Source organism: Mustela putorius, unplaced genomic scaffold (genome assembly GCF_011764305.1).
Source record: "Mustela putorius furo isolate JIRA1106 unplaced genomic scaffold, ASM1176430v1.1 tig00000551_pilon_pilon_pilon, whole genome shotgun sequence".
NCBI lineage: Eukaryota > Metazoa > Chordata > Mammalia > Carnivora > Mustelidae > Mustela > Mustela putorius.
This window is the reverse complement of record NW_025421412.1, coordinates 2,082,270-2,096,573: the sequence shown is the minus strand read 5'-3', so window position 1 is coordinate 2,096,573 and position 14,304 is coordinate 2,082,270. Positions and strand designations below refer to the sequence as shown.

Sequence of the window (14,304 nt, the reverse complement as noted above, 5' to 3'; positions counted from 1 at the left end):
AAGCTTTTCATAAATGTCCTGGCGCATTTGTGGGTGACTTGACTACAGTTTTTCTGTGGAGGTTCCTTCCTGATCAGAAGCTGTGTGTAGTGTTCAGGCAGTATTTGGGAGTGAGGTCTGTGTGCACTGGCGTGTGCACACCCATCGTGCGGCGGCTGGCAGGTATCTGGACAGGCCATCCGTGTGTACGTGTGTGAGAGTGCCAGGCCGACCCTCCCGCGTGCCTGGTCTGCAGGCGGCCGGGGTCGCAGGAGATGCAGACTACAGAGTCCTGGTCTGGCCTCAGGGCCGTGCCTGGACGGTGGGGGTGTCCTGTTCCCCTTCCCTGAGCTTTCCCTTTTCTGGAACCGGCTTCTCTTTTCCCTTCCTCGTGCTGCCAGTTCCATGTTTCTCTTGCCGTGCTTCACTGTGGAACAGGCTGTGGCTGGGGTGGGTTTGTGGAGGCAGCTCAGCCCCACTGAGGGCCCCCAGCCCCCCAGCCGCAGCTCCCTGGCTGGGAGGGCTCCTCCCCAGCTCGCAGAGGGTTGGGGCCATGTGGGGAGTTGGCCGTCACGAAGCTGGTGCGTGCCTGGGTGAGGGAACCCGGTTGGACCCCTTGCCCCTCTGCTGGCAGCCGCGTCCCCTGGTCTGCCCCTTCCGGCTGGCCTGCATCTCGGGACTTGTTCGGCGGCTCCCTCCTGCCACGGTGGTCTCGTTGCTGTGAGAACTTCATTTATCCTGCTCCCAACCTATAAGACCCTACTAACTTGTTTAATTTTTCCTTTCAGACATTTGATGCAAATGATTTGTATCAGGGGCAGAATTTTAACAAGGTCCTCAGTTCCTTAGTGACTCTAAACAAAGTAACAGCAGGTAAGACTTTTTTATTGAACTTGAGGGGGTGGGAAGAGGAAGGGGCAGAAACATTTGCTTTGTGGTTGATGAGGCAACGGTGGGCGTTATTGACCTGTAAAAATAAGCTGTCATATTACATATTCAGTCGTAAGTTTTGCTGTGGTATTTTTTCCTTATTCGATCAAAGTCTTCCTCTTGGGGTCTCTGGTGGGTAGCGGGTGTTCTCCTTTCCGTGGGCAGAAGCATGTCTAGCGGAAACGGTAGCGGAGGAGGAATGTTTCTGGTGCGGGCATGCTCCTGGGCTGGCTTGGAGCTAGAAGCGCTTCTGTGGGTCTTGATGACGTTCGTGCTGGTCGGAGCTCCTGTCTAGAGTGCGCCTGCGGTGGTGTTTCTGAGGTGTGACCATGACCAGGGGAGTGGCCGTTGGCTTGGCTCGTGAAGGGAAGCTGTGCCTGGGCCAGGCCTCCTGAGGGCGAAGAGGATGCCGGGGCTCTGAGTGGAGCTGGGCCCCCGACACTGTGAGGACAGGAGAGCTTCCGTGCGGATTTCATGGAGCGAGCCCCGCCGGCCCCCTGAGCACCGAGCAGCTGTCTAGAGAGCTGTGTGCATTGAAAAGGACTTAGCGGCTGTTGTGCTTTAAAGTCCTTTTTTCTTTTTCCATTTACTTTTATTTTTTTTAATTTATTTATTTGACAGAGACAGAGATCACAAGCAGGCAGAGAGAGAGAGGGAAACAGGCTCCCCGCTGAGCAGAGAGCCCGATGCGGGACTTGATCCCAGGACCCTGAGATCGTGACCTGAGCCGCAGTCAGAGGCTTTAACCCACTGAGCCACCCAGGCGCCCCTCCATTTACTTTTATACATTTTTAGGTTCGGATTTACTGGAGCAAGTAGAGCTTGAGGTCTCTTGATAAGAAACCTCTCGTGTATTTTGCGAGGGGCTCTTGTCCTTTTCTTCCTGGCCGTTCAGGTGGGATGTGGGGGGAGTAGTCAGAACACTGGGCTGCAGTCCAGCTTGGGGTGCACGGTGCTCAGGGACTCAGGTGCCCCTTCCTAGAACGTGTTTGCTGGGATGGCTGTCCAGGTGCCACCCCCTCCCTGCGCAGAGGTGTGGCTGCCACACCCAGAGCCCCTGCCGCTGCTTGCCATCCCCGGGCAGGGCTGTTGATGTGGCTCTGTTTTCCCAGCTTGACTGTGCAGTTTAAAGTTGAAAGCCTAGGGCCGTTGAGGCGGAAGTATCTGGGAGATTGGCTCCACTGATGATTTAGGACCTGATGTGAGCCAATGTGGGAAGGTCGGTGAGCATCTGAGCCAGGAGGACGGAGAGACCCGGATGGAGGAGGGAAAGGACTCAAAGACGCACACACAGCACTATTCAGCCACTTGATGGTTAGCACACAGGACCTCAGGGCGTTCTTTAAAGGTTATTAGGCACTGAAGCTGCCGCCTTTGTCACACACTGTAACAGAGGCAGCTTTAATGTGAACAGCCAGATTACGAAGAGTTGTGGCCCAGGCATCACGCAGTGACGGAAGTCCTAGAGCACTGGACTCGGACGGAGGAAGCCGACGCAGGGCAGGCACGGCTGCGTGTCTTTGCTGTGCGGGTCCTGCTTGTCAGCTGCTGCAGTAACCACCCGAGCCTCAGTTTTGTGTCCGGGGACCGATAGGGGTCTCCTGTAGACGGGACAAGAGCAGCAGACACAGAGGCAATCCCCATGTCATTTTTTGGAGACCCTTCTGGCCCTGGGGCCTCTGCCTCTGGTGGCTGCTCAGGAGGGCGGAGGGCCGCTTGGCCTTGCTGCTGCTTGCTGGGTCTCCCTGCAGTTGAAGACCAGGTGCCAGCTTAGGAAAGGGGGGGTGCCCTGGGGCAGCTTTGATCCATGCCCTCGGATCGGGGCTCCTCGTCCCAAACGTGGCCTGGATCTGATGTCTCCTGGGCACAGAACCGTTGTTTGTACCCCCCTTGTGCACAAGTGTCTCACGTACCCTTTAGAGCACTGGACACTTAGAAGATATAAGGTGTTCTTGGGACGCCTGAGTGGCTCAGTTGGTTAAGCAGCTGCCTTCGGCTCAGGTCATGATCTCAGGGTCCTGGGATTGAGTCCCGCATCGGGCTCCTTGCTCGGCGGGGAGCCTGCTTCTCCCTCTGCCTCTGCCTGCCTCTTTGTCTGTCTGTGCTCGCTCGCTCTCTTTCCCTCTGTCTCTGAAAAATAAATAAATAAAATCTTAAAAAAAAAAAAAGAAAAAGAAGATATAAGGTGTTCTTGACAAAGACCTGTTTGGAATGTTGCAAAATAAACCTGATAAACTTGGTATTCCTCCTTTCAGTGTTGACACTGGAAGCCTCTCAGTTGGGAAGCCCCCCCCCTTGTTTTTAGAGTGAGAGCGTGCCTGTGTGCAAGAGGCGAGGGGGCGGGGGGGGGGAGAATCGCAAGCAGACTCTGTGCTGAGTGTGGAGCCTGACGCAGGGCTCGATCCCATGACCCTGCGATCATGACCTGAACAGAAATCAAGAGTTGGACACCTAACCGACTGAGCCGCCCAGGCGCCCCAAGAACTTCTCACTTTTGTTTCGGGCTGTGTGCTCAAATTTTGTCACTCAAGTCAGCATGATGAAAGTGACCGTCCTTTTCGATCTCTATTTTAAAGACTGAATAACAGCACAGTTGCCGCTCTTGGTTCCTGGCCTGTAGGGCTTGTCGAGAGAGGCATGTTCTGCTTGTGTTCTTTGGGAACATCGATGAGCACTTGCCTTTGGACTGGGCAGAAAGTGGGAAAGAAGGGGATGTCCTGAGACCCTTCATTGCACTAATGGTCCCTTGAAAGGTGGAGTCCGGTGAGAACGGAACCGTACGTCGCCACTGTGGGCAGAATCCCCATGAAATGCTTTTGAGGAGCTGGTTTTGTGCTCGAGGTTGCCGAGGCCTATGCCCTGCTGTAGTAGAAAGGTCCTGAAGTAGGACCTGACGATGGCAGCGGCCTGTTGGAGATGCTTGGGGCTGGCAAGGCTGCTTGAGGACCCCACTAGACCCCAGTGTCTGTCGAGCCACGTGGGCAGCAGGAAGGGCAGACAGAAGCCCAGGGAAGTGGGCCCCTCTTGATACACGCCGCCCTGCTCGGCTCCCGGGAACGCAGCCCCAGTCATGCCCCACACAGGCAGACGCAGGCTTCCCTGGGCTTCCTCAGATCCCAGACCCTTCCTGGGGAGTCCTCAGAAGGGTCTCTAGCTAAAAGCTCTAAGGGGATTTCTCTCTCTCTCTCTCTCTCTTTTTTTTTTTTAAAGTAAGAGTCTTCTTTGTTGCACACAGTTCCTGCTGGTTACTGCGGGAGGCTCTGTCTGGAGTCGTGGGAGGGCGGGGCTGGTGTGTTGGGAGTGTTGGGGGGACGCTCTGAGTTCCAGAGGCTTGTGTTTTCCATGTGAACCGGAAGATATTAAAAAGTGACAAAACCTTAAAGACATTTGAAAATTACACTGAAGAACTGATGAGTAGTTGGGTCCGGTCAGTTTCCAGAGCGCGCGCAGGCCGTCTCGGGCGGGCCGTCTGCGCTGCTGCATCCGTGGGTGCTCTGTTGCCTGTGCCGTGTGTCCCCTGGGGGTCGCCGCTGTTGAGAGCCTGGTGTGCTGCGGGGGCCATGCTCGCCAGCGTCTCAGCTCACTCCTCTCTGCGCCACCATTTCAGACATCGGCCTGGGAAGTGACTCCGTGTGTGCCCGGCCGTCATCTCATCGGATCAAGTCTTTTGACTCCCTGGGAACTCAGCCTTCGCACAGCCGGACTTCAAAATTGTTCCAGGGCCAGTATCGAAGCTTGGTAAGTTTGAGTTGGTGATCGGAGGACATTGGGGAGATGAGTGCGTGCAGGCGTGTCCAGAAAGGTTGCGCGTGCCCCCGTACGGGTACTGCCCAGCCGGAGGGTGCATTTGCTGGGGTGGTGTTTGCGTCTCCCACAGGATCCACGTTACCCTTGACTGCTTCTGAGAAACTTTTGCAGTTTGGGTTATATTTTAAGATTCCTTAGATGTGCTAGTGTAGGGAGATGGCTGCTTCAAAGTGTTACCCGGATCCTTGTGTTTTATTTGCTTTGTGCAAACGTACAGAAGTATGGGAGTCAGAACTTTAGATGTGCAAGGAAGAAATGGCCAACAGCTGAAGAATCAAAATGTGGTGTTTCTAAGCATGACCTAGGGTGCTTTCCTGAGTCCGCATGCAGTTGGCGAAGGAGAGACTCCCTTCAGATGGCGGGTGGTGATGTGGAAAAGGAACTGAAGTGAACGCTTATCCTGGGAAGTGAAGAAAGATCCACGTCTAAGTTGTTAGGATACAGGCCGTTAGCAGAGAACATCTGGCAGAGCCGTGAAGCTGCCCTGAGACGCCGTGCACGGTGGGACGGGGACCGGGTGTGGAGAGGCTGTCCCCGCTGTCCTGGTGCAAACACTCACAGCCCTCTTTGGAGCTCGTGGGGGCACTTGGTCATGTGACTTCATTTTCTGGACCACCTCAGTAAACCTGTGTTAGAGACACATGGTCTTGCACACGAGTCTGAGGAGAACCTGGCTCTTGAGTGACTGGGGACCACAGCTACAAGGTCAGCTTCAACACGAATGGAAGATTACGTATGTTAATGGTGACCCTAAAGAAAGAAAGTGGCTAGAGTTGTACCTTGTGGAGGGAATTTGACTTTAATTCATGGAAGAGGGTTGAAAAGGAGCTACGGAAGGCAGTGGGATAGTTACGTGTTCCTGAACTCTGTGAGCCCAGGCTGACTCCGCGTCGGCTCTCCTTAGAGTGGCGCCGACACCGTCTCTGCTCTTGCATGTGCTACGCCGTGTGTCACTGCTCTGTGCGCACTGTTCCAGGTGCTGTTCCCTGTACTCCCTCAGGCGGCCCCGCAGTGAGCCCACGAGGCACCAGGTGTAACACTAGGTGAATGTTGCAGAGCGCGATTGGGAGTATTTTCATTCTAAATTAAGGAAGAATACACAAGCTATTTGAAAAACATTTTAAATTGAGGTTTTATAAAATTGTGCCAAAAAGAATAAAAAAGGAATAAACGTGATCCAGGGGGTGAACATCTCGTACTCTGAACATTAGAAAACAGTGCAGGAGCTCAAAGTCGATGCCGGCCGATGGGGACATGCTCCTGGGTTAGAGAGTCCGTGCCACTCACAGGCCTACACTCCCCCAAGCAGTCTGCACACATGATGCGTGCCTGTCGGGGTCCCAGTAGTTGGTCCCAGAACTAGAACAAGTCCTGGTATAATTTTTGTGGAGCCGCAAAAGACTCAGAGTAGACAAGGCACTTTTGAGGAAGAGCAGTGCCGGCGGTATCGCAGTCCCCAGTTTCAGGGTGCGGCGCAGTGCCAGCGCCTGAGTGGACACAGGTCAGCGGGCCAGAGCCGGGAGCCAGAAGTGAGCCTCCAGCTGTGTGTCTGATACCAGTAAACATCGTCTCGGTCAGTGGCAGAGGAGGTGAGAATATACAGCGGGGAAAGACACTCTCTCCGAACAGTCGTGTGGGGAAAACAGACCGCTTTCGTACGGCACACACACAAATAAACTCAGAATGGACGAAAGATCCGAATGTGAGACCTGAAATCATAAAACTCCTAGAAGAAAACAAAGGCAGTCCTTTTTTTGACAACGGCTGCAGAAACCTTTTTCTTGGTAGGTCTCCGCCGGCAAGGGAAACAGACAGCTATGAGGAGTGCACCAGGATGAAACGTCTTATTGTCAAAGAAGCCATCAGCAGATGAACCTGCTGAACGGGAGAAGTTTCTTGGAAGGGACCTATTCGATAAGGAGCTTGTATCTAAAATACATGAAGAATTTACAGAAATGAACATCAAAAAATCTGGTTAAAAATGGACAGAGGACCTGAATAGACGTTTTCCCAAAAACCTGCAGGTGGCCCGAAGACCCACGGAGAGATGCCGAGGGTCACTAACCATCACAGACTTGTGTCAGAACCACGGCGTGAGAGAGCCCCTCCCTCCGCCGGAATGGCTAGCCTCAGGCAGACCACTGCCAGGCGCCAGCGTAAATTCCTGCAGCCGCTGCGGGAAACAGTATCGTGGTCTTCAGACTGGACGTAGAGATGCCCTGTGATCTGTGACTGCTCTGAGCATGTGCCCGAAGAAAACAAACGCTGATTTGAGAAGATCCATGCACGTCTGTGTTTACTGCAGCATTATTTGTAGAAGCAGCCCGAGTCCCCGTGGACAGCTGCGTGCGGCGTGCAGTATACTCGAAAGGGCCTATTACTCGGCCATGAAGAGCAGGGCCGCGCCATTTGCGTAGCACGGATGGGCTTAGAGGGGGTGCCACGGAACGGCACAGGTCAGAGAAAGGCAGGTACTACCTGGTCCACTTGCAGGTGGTTTCTGAGAAATGAAATAAAAAGCAAAAACAAACCCATAGAGAACAAACTGATGGTTGCCAGAGGGGGCTGGGGGATGGGCGAGGTGGCCGAGAGGAAGGGGGAGAAGGACGACTTGGTGACACGTGGATTCCCAGCTGCCCATCACTTTCTGTTCATTTGAAAGGTTCCATGGGAAGCTGAAAACAGTCCGAGGTTTCCTGGACATGAATTTTGCGATCTCCCGATCGTGTACGGCACTGCCGTTCCCAAGGCAAGGGTCGGTGCTCTCCGTGCTCTCTCAGGGCCCCCTGGGTGCACGTCCTGACTCGGCACTTGCCGCTCCGGTTGGCCAGGTCTTGCCCAACCGCCGCCTCGGAGCTTGCTGTCCGCGCAGTCTCGCTTCTGGGTCTCTGAATCCGTCTGCTCCTGGTCGGTCTCCTGTGTGGGAGGTGGGCGCTCGAGCAGTCGCAGGGCGTTGTCCTCACGGACCTGGAAGCTCGGATTTCTTCCCTTGGCCCTTCCCTGTCGCTCCCTCCTTATTCTTTTCTGGGTTGCCCTCCTGTCCCTCTGTGCCCTGAGTTTTCATCCCGACTCCCGGTAAGTGTGACGTGGGCTCCCGAGTTTCCCTTCCACAGATGCGGAGAAGAGTCCGATGCGGGGATGTGGTTGCTCCCGTCACCCCGGACTCCCCTGGCAGGAGCCCTTACAGCCCTTCCTGGTCCCTGCGGTCCCTGCTACCTCCTGGGACTGGTCCCTGAGCTCCCAGAACGGTCTCTAAGGCACGGAGGACCATATATCCGTGTGTTTTTCACGGTTTTAACCTTCCCACTTCCTCTGCCCAGCAAGCATGAGTCCTGGGCTGACTCGGTGCACCAGATGTCCTCGATTCGGAATGCTCTCGACAACCTTCCCACGCAGCTGAAAGCAGCGAGTGTCTCACGGCTGATGGTGTGGGCTGGCAGGTTTGGAACACAAAGGGGACATCGTCTAGTTGCTGCGTCTGCTTGACCGCGTGCGTTTCAAGGAAACGGCCGCAGAGAAGTCACATTTACATACGCTCACGAGTCCGGGAAGTACTAGCTGTTGGAGTAGAGACTGGGTGTTCCCTGACAGCCTCTTCTTCTATCAGTGGAGTCTGAGCGCTTGCAGGGAGCGGGGGGAGCTTCACGTGACGGCACGCGCCGGAACATCCTGGTTTTGGGTTACTGGGCTAACCTCAGAACGCGGGGTCAGAGCACTTGCTTGACGCATACCTGGGTGTGCATGGTATGATTGATAGGCAGGCCTCCGTAGGCCTCAGGAGGTGGCCGGTGATGGGGAACGTTCCTGCTCCCAGCGGAGGTGCTGTACCCCTAGCCCGCAGTGTCCTCCCCTCCCTGACCTGAAACCTGCATCCAGGAGAACAGCCTCATGAATGTCTACAAGTCGCACATCCCGTGTAAGATCGAGAAGCAGAACTTGATCAGACCAGCGTCACCTTTGTTAGGTCTTCCTTTCCCAGAGCCATCTGCTGGCCTGAGCTCTGACGGCAAAGCCAAGCTTTCCTGTTTTGTAGTTGGCATAAATGGAACTGGTGTGCGTACACGCTCTGTGAGCGGCTGCCCTCGCTCAGCCTGTTACCTCGTGGGCCGCCGTGGGCTGTCCCCTTGAACCCGGAGACGGGGCGAGCTTTAGTTGCAGGAGCACTTTGAAAATGGGAAGAAGAGAAATCCAAAATAAGGTAGTGGTTAAATACCTCCTGCGGCTCTGTGGCCCTGGTGGCAGTGACCGGAGCTCTCCTCGTCCGCGTGGGTGAGGGCCCTTTGCGGCATCGTGGGTGGGCACGCCTTGCATCGCGTCTGGGGCGTCCTGCTCGCTTAGCACTCCTTAGGACAGCATCTTCCACTGAGGTCTCTAGTAGGTTCTGAACTGGTGGACGTCTATGGAATCAGAAATTTAGGTGGATCTAGGCTGGCTGCCTGCCTGTCCACGGGCCCCTGTCCTTGCCCTGTGGAGTGGCCGCTTCTGAAGCGGAAGAGGCTTCTGTGGTGTTTCTCTAGTGTGTGCCTGACTGCAGAGAATTTGCACCTTGGTGGGAGAGTGTTGTTGACCTCACTTGTCATGTTCCGGTCTCCTTGGTGCCTGGAGAGGGCCTCAGCACCGGCTGCTGAGCTGAGGTGGACGGGCTGACTGCAGGGTCGTTTCTGGGCAGTGGCTCAGCCTCCAAGGGGCCCGCTCTGTGCGTGTGCCTGGGTACGTGTTGCATCCACTGTGGAAGGTGGTCACCAGGATTGGCGCTGTGCAGGTTTTGCAGCGAGCCAGCTTGCCCCGGGTGGTCGCCGAGAGGAGGGCGTGGCGGTCAGCCTGTGCGGGACGGCCGTGGTTTGCGGATGAGCCGACCCAGAGTGGCTGCTCTGCCTGCTTCCCTCCTCAGAGCGGGGACATGCATGCTCTTTCCGGGTGGGGGGCTTCAGCTGCCCCTCACCGCTGGCGTGCGCCAGCAAGCCTCCCATTTGAGGTGATCGGTAGGCCGGAGCTTTGTCTTTCAGTGTTGCCAGATGCGGAAGACATGTCCGAAGCATTAAATATGCGTACGTGTGACATGTTTAATTTACTAGATGAAACATTTAATGGATGTGTTTAAACACATCAATTTCTATAACATATTGATGTGAGATACGCAAGTATTAAACATTTGGGGAGCTGTCTGCCCTTCCTTAAGCCCTGTCCCTGTGTCTATGCTGCTTTTTCTCTGTTTGGTGACTCTTGCACCTAGTTTGGAATCAGGTCCTTCAGGACTTTGGGCACGAGGAGCCAGGCGGCCCCATCTCTCCCACTGTCTCAGTGAACGCCTGTGTGAAGCTTGGCTGCTTAAACCTGCCGTGGAGTAGGGGTGTGGGGGTCTCACACTGCACCCCCTGGCCTGTACCTTCCCCCTGGATTTCCCCTGTGGTTTCCGTTGGGTCCGGTCCACATAGCATCACCACGCCCCAGACCCACAGCGTGGCCGGGGCCTGTGCGGTGACTGTTCGTCCTTTCCTGACCACGTTTTGTTGTCTAGAACTAGGAATTGTTGCCATTGGAGCTTTCTCGGCACCGTTCCTGACTGCAGCCCTGGTCTCCTGCCTGTTTCCAAGAGTCTCCTGTGCTTCCGGACTGGGGAGCGTTTCTCACTCCTCCCCCGGGAGCACCCCTGCAGTCTCGTGCCGCCGGCCGTGGGAGCTGTCCTGTGCCCACCGTCCCCTCCCTCTGAGCTCCGCTCATCCCTCCCTGCACCGTGCAGAAGGTGGAGTCATCTGCTCTTCCCTGGCTGACTCCCCTGTTGAAGGGCACGGCTTTCCGGAGCTTCATGAGGAGTGAGCTCCGTGGGCTACGGGATGTCCTTCCCCATTCCCTGGGACCCCTGGATGCAGGCTGACAGGGTGCGCCCCGTCAGGGGGTGAGTGGGCCTGCCTGCTGCCCCTCCTTGGCTCCTTCCTCCCGGAGATCAGGCTTTCCTTGGGGGCAGTATTTGGTTTACTCCTGTTGGTAGTTCCCAGTGGCGAGCCTCTGCAGAACCGAGTCTGGGATGGACGGAAATAGAAACTCTCTCCCGTCTGCCTCCCTCTTCCCACCTTTCAGAGATGGCACATGTGCTGGATCTCCGAGGACAAAATGCAGATGGAAAGGAGATACCATTTCTTGCCAGCAGTTGGGCACGAGTAAGAACACCACATGGTGTCTTGCGCCGGCCCTTCGGTGCCGCTGGCGGGAGTGCCGCGGCTGTGAGAGGGACCTCCGGAGGGCAGTTTAGAGATCGGTGCTGAAATTTAGAGTGTGTCACACATGTTTTCTGACCCGAATTTAATGTGTAGGCTTATTCAGAGGTGTGTGAGGAGACGTGCAGGGAGTTTCAACGGAGCCTTGTTTCGCGGGAGAAAAACAGGAGAAGCAGCCTTCAGCCCAGTAATGGAGAGTGAGTTGGTGGCACAGCCGTACGGTTAGTTACGTGGTTTGTTAAGACTGAAGTGATTCTAGTGCTAGAAGTGACCACACTCTCAACTCCGGGGGGTTGTACAGATGCTCCGTATGCTTCGGCGTCCGTGTACGTGTGAAAGTGCGTAGTGTGGACACAGGCCTACCCGTGGCAGAATAAAGCCTTTCAGGCATGAAGAGGGTTTCCTCCGGGACGGGAGCCGGGTGCTGGAGGTCAGGACACTGGAGTAGGTCCCCAACCCGTTTGTGTGCTTGGACAGGTTTTCTGCTCCTGGCACGGGGCATTCCAGTCGAACGTCTTCTACTTTGATGTGAAGTTTTCTCCCCCTTCTTCCCTTTCCAGGACATGACCGACAACAGCAACAGCCAGTTGGTTGTGAGAGCCAAGTTCAACTTCCAGCAGACCAATGAAGACGAGCTCTCCTTCGCCAAGGGAGACGTCATCCACGTCACGCGGGTGGAGGAAGGCGGCTGGTGGGAAGGCATGCACAACGGCAGGACGGGCTGGTTTCCTAGCAACTACGTGCGGGAGGTCAAGCCCAGCGGTGAGTGCGCGCTGGCGGAGGCCGGCGGAGGCGCTGCTGCCCGGCCTCCGGGCGGAAGCAGGCAGAGGGGCGGGCGCTGCGCCGGGGGCGCTCCTCTCCGGGGGCGCTCCTCTCCGGGGGAACTTGGGGAGACAGCCCTGGGCAGAGGAGTCACGCTCTTGCCCACTGCTTCTTCCAGCCGCCTTGGGGTGCTGGCACCAAGGGTCCATCCATAAAAGTAGCATTTCATTCCGTCATTATAATCCGTTTAAAATAAGGACTTGGGGTTTGCCGTGTCACACAGGCTCTTAATTTGTATCACTACGGGTGCTTTCGGCCAAGAGGTATGATTTTTCTTTGTAGGGTATTTTAAAATGCATCACTTTGTTTATGTTTCCTGTAATCAGTTTCATTGACTTCTAAAAACTTATTCAGAGGCTGATGCTGTTTGAAAGGGTGTAGTAGTAGTTGCACTTCCTTTGTTTCTATTGTGGGATTCTTGAGGAGTTGGAAGTTCTGCCGCCTCCGGACGAGCCTTCTGTCAGAGGGGTGTGGCCGTGACAGTCTGTGCGCCCAGCGCGTGTCCTCTGCACATGCGGTCCTGCTTGGGGCTGTGCTGGGACAGTGGCTGTCCTTCTGAGCGTGTCTCTTCGTGGCACAGCTCGGGGGTCCGTGTGCGCCGTGTACAGGACTGCTGGCTTTGTGGCTGTGGCTGCGGAGGTCTCGAGCACACGGGTGACCCTTGAGCACTATGGGCTTGGGGGAGCCGACCCCGTGGCGCAGCCCCAAATCTCTGTAACTCTGATACCCCAGAAACTTAACTGCAGTAGCCTGCTGTTGAGCAGAAGCCTTACTGGGGAGACAAACAGTGGACGAGCATGTATTTGGTGGGTCCTCCGGTGCTGTCTGTCTCCTTACAATAAAGTCAGAGGAGGCCTTGCTGAAAGAGCAGAAGACCCCGCGCACTTGTAGTCCTGCCGCATGTGGGAAAGCGTCCGCGCCGAAGCGGGCCTCTGCCCTTCCAGCCTGTGCTGTCCCAGGGCTGCTGTGTGAAGCCCTCGGGCCGCTGTGAATGTGGCGCTGAGTGCCCCTCCCCAGCCCTTCTGACACCAGCTGGGTGGTGTCCGAGCAGCTCCGTGACCTCACTAGTAATTTGCTGGTGGTAAGAGCACTGGGGGCATCTTTTATTCTCATACTTGGCCTTTGAGCATATTTCCTGATCCAGAGCTCTCAGAGCCCTGCTAATTTCCTGAGTCCCGAACCAGGGGGCAGATCAGTGTTTTTCTCTATTTCAAGACCACGTTTCGCTTGTCCACTCATTGGTTGCGGGACATTTGTTTATTTCCCACCTTTTGCTATCGTCAGTAGTGCTGTTGTGAACCTGGGTGAGATCTGCTTGAGTCCTGTCGTCCTTCCGGCCGTGTGCCTTGGGGTGCACTTGGCTCCGGGGGTGCCCGTGAGACCCTGGCGAGCCGCCTTGCTGCTCCCCCCAGCAGTGCACGGTGGTTCCAGTTTCTCCATGTCCTTGACCACACTTTGTGCTTGGATCGTGTTACCGGGTGTGGGACGGTACTTCACCGGTGCTGTTTTCCCCTAGTTGATAACAAAGATAGTATCTTCACCACACTAGAGGTCACAGTAAATGGTGTCTTTGTGGCTTTTGTTCTGGTTATCGTGTGAAGTGCTGTAATTGTGGCCTCATTCCATCCCCACCGTGATCCCCGAAGCCGTTGGGACACCTCGGTTCTGGGCCCAGAACCTCCTCCTCCACGCAGGTGTGTGGCCAGCTGTGCCCGCAGCACTGCTGTCAGGCTGACTGAGCTGGAAATGTCGCCTTAACCTCACAGACTCAGCTGCTGGGCTGGGTCTGTCAGTAGTCCCCGGTCGGGCCTGGGGAAGGACTGTGTCCGGGCTCGGAGCCCAGCTCCTGGCCAGTCCTGCAGTCTGATGGCCATCCTGGGGCCAAGAGTGCTGACCTGGGCCATTCCCAGGAAGATGCTGGAGTTGGGGAAGGGAGAGGGGAGGGTAAGGTCATCTTTGCCTTTACCAGTGAGGGCCAGGGGGCTGCAGAGCTGGTGCTGGGGCAGCCATCACTGTGGAGCCCGGCTCTGGCCATCTCTGTTGAACGTGGGCCTTGAATTCTGCTGAGTGACTCATTTATGATTCTATTTATCTGAGAGAGCGAGCGAGCAGGGGCAGGTGGCAGAGGGAGAGGGAGAAGCAGACTCCCTGCCGAGTGTGGAGTCTGATGTGCGACTCGATCCCAGGACCCTGAGATCATGACCTGAGCCAAAGGAAGGCGGCTGCTTCGCCAACTGAGCCACTTGGGTGTTCCACGAATGACTCATTTCATTCATTCATTTATTTATTTATTTATAAAGATTTGTTTATTTATTTGACAGAGATCACAAGTAGGCAGAGAGAGAGGGGGAAGCAGGCCCCCTGCTGAGCAGAGAGCCCGATGCGGGGCTCGATCCCAGGACCCTGAGATCATGACCTGAGCCGAAGGCAGAGGCTTTAACCCCCTGAGCTCCCCAGGCGCCCCATGAATGACTCATTTTAATGGGAATCTTGGGCTGACCTTGAGTTGCCACAGGCAGAGTGCAGGTGAAATGTTCCTTGTCAGCTCTTT

The 14,304-nt window shown here is 55.6% G+C and overlaps 1 protein-coding gene across 10 annotated transcripts in view; it reads left to right on the top strand.

Annotated features, from left to right (window-relative positions):
* ARHGEF7 (Rho guanine nucleotide exchange factor 7) overlaps positions 1–14,304 on the top strand; it is a 122,416-nt gene that overhangs the window by 51,733 nt on the left and 56,379 nt on the right. For 8 of the 10 annotated variants that reach the window (XM_045081288.1, XM_045081290.1, XM_045081294.1 and 5 more), the window contains 3 exons: positions 768–852; positions 4,517–4,647; positions 11,492–11,693. The exons of the other annotated variants lie outside the window; for them this stretch is intronic. In XM_045081288.1, coding sequence (XP_044937223.1) covers positions 768–852; positions 4,517–4,647; positions 11,492–11,693 — 418 coding nt within the window. The remainder of the gene's footprint in view (positions 1–767; positions 853–4,516; positions 4,648–11,491; positions 11,694–14,304) is intronic. 10 annotated transcript variants of the gene reach the window in all.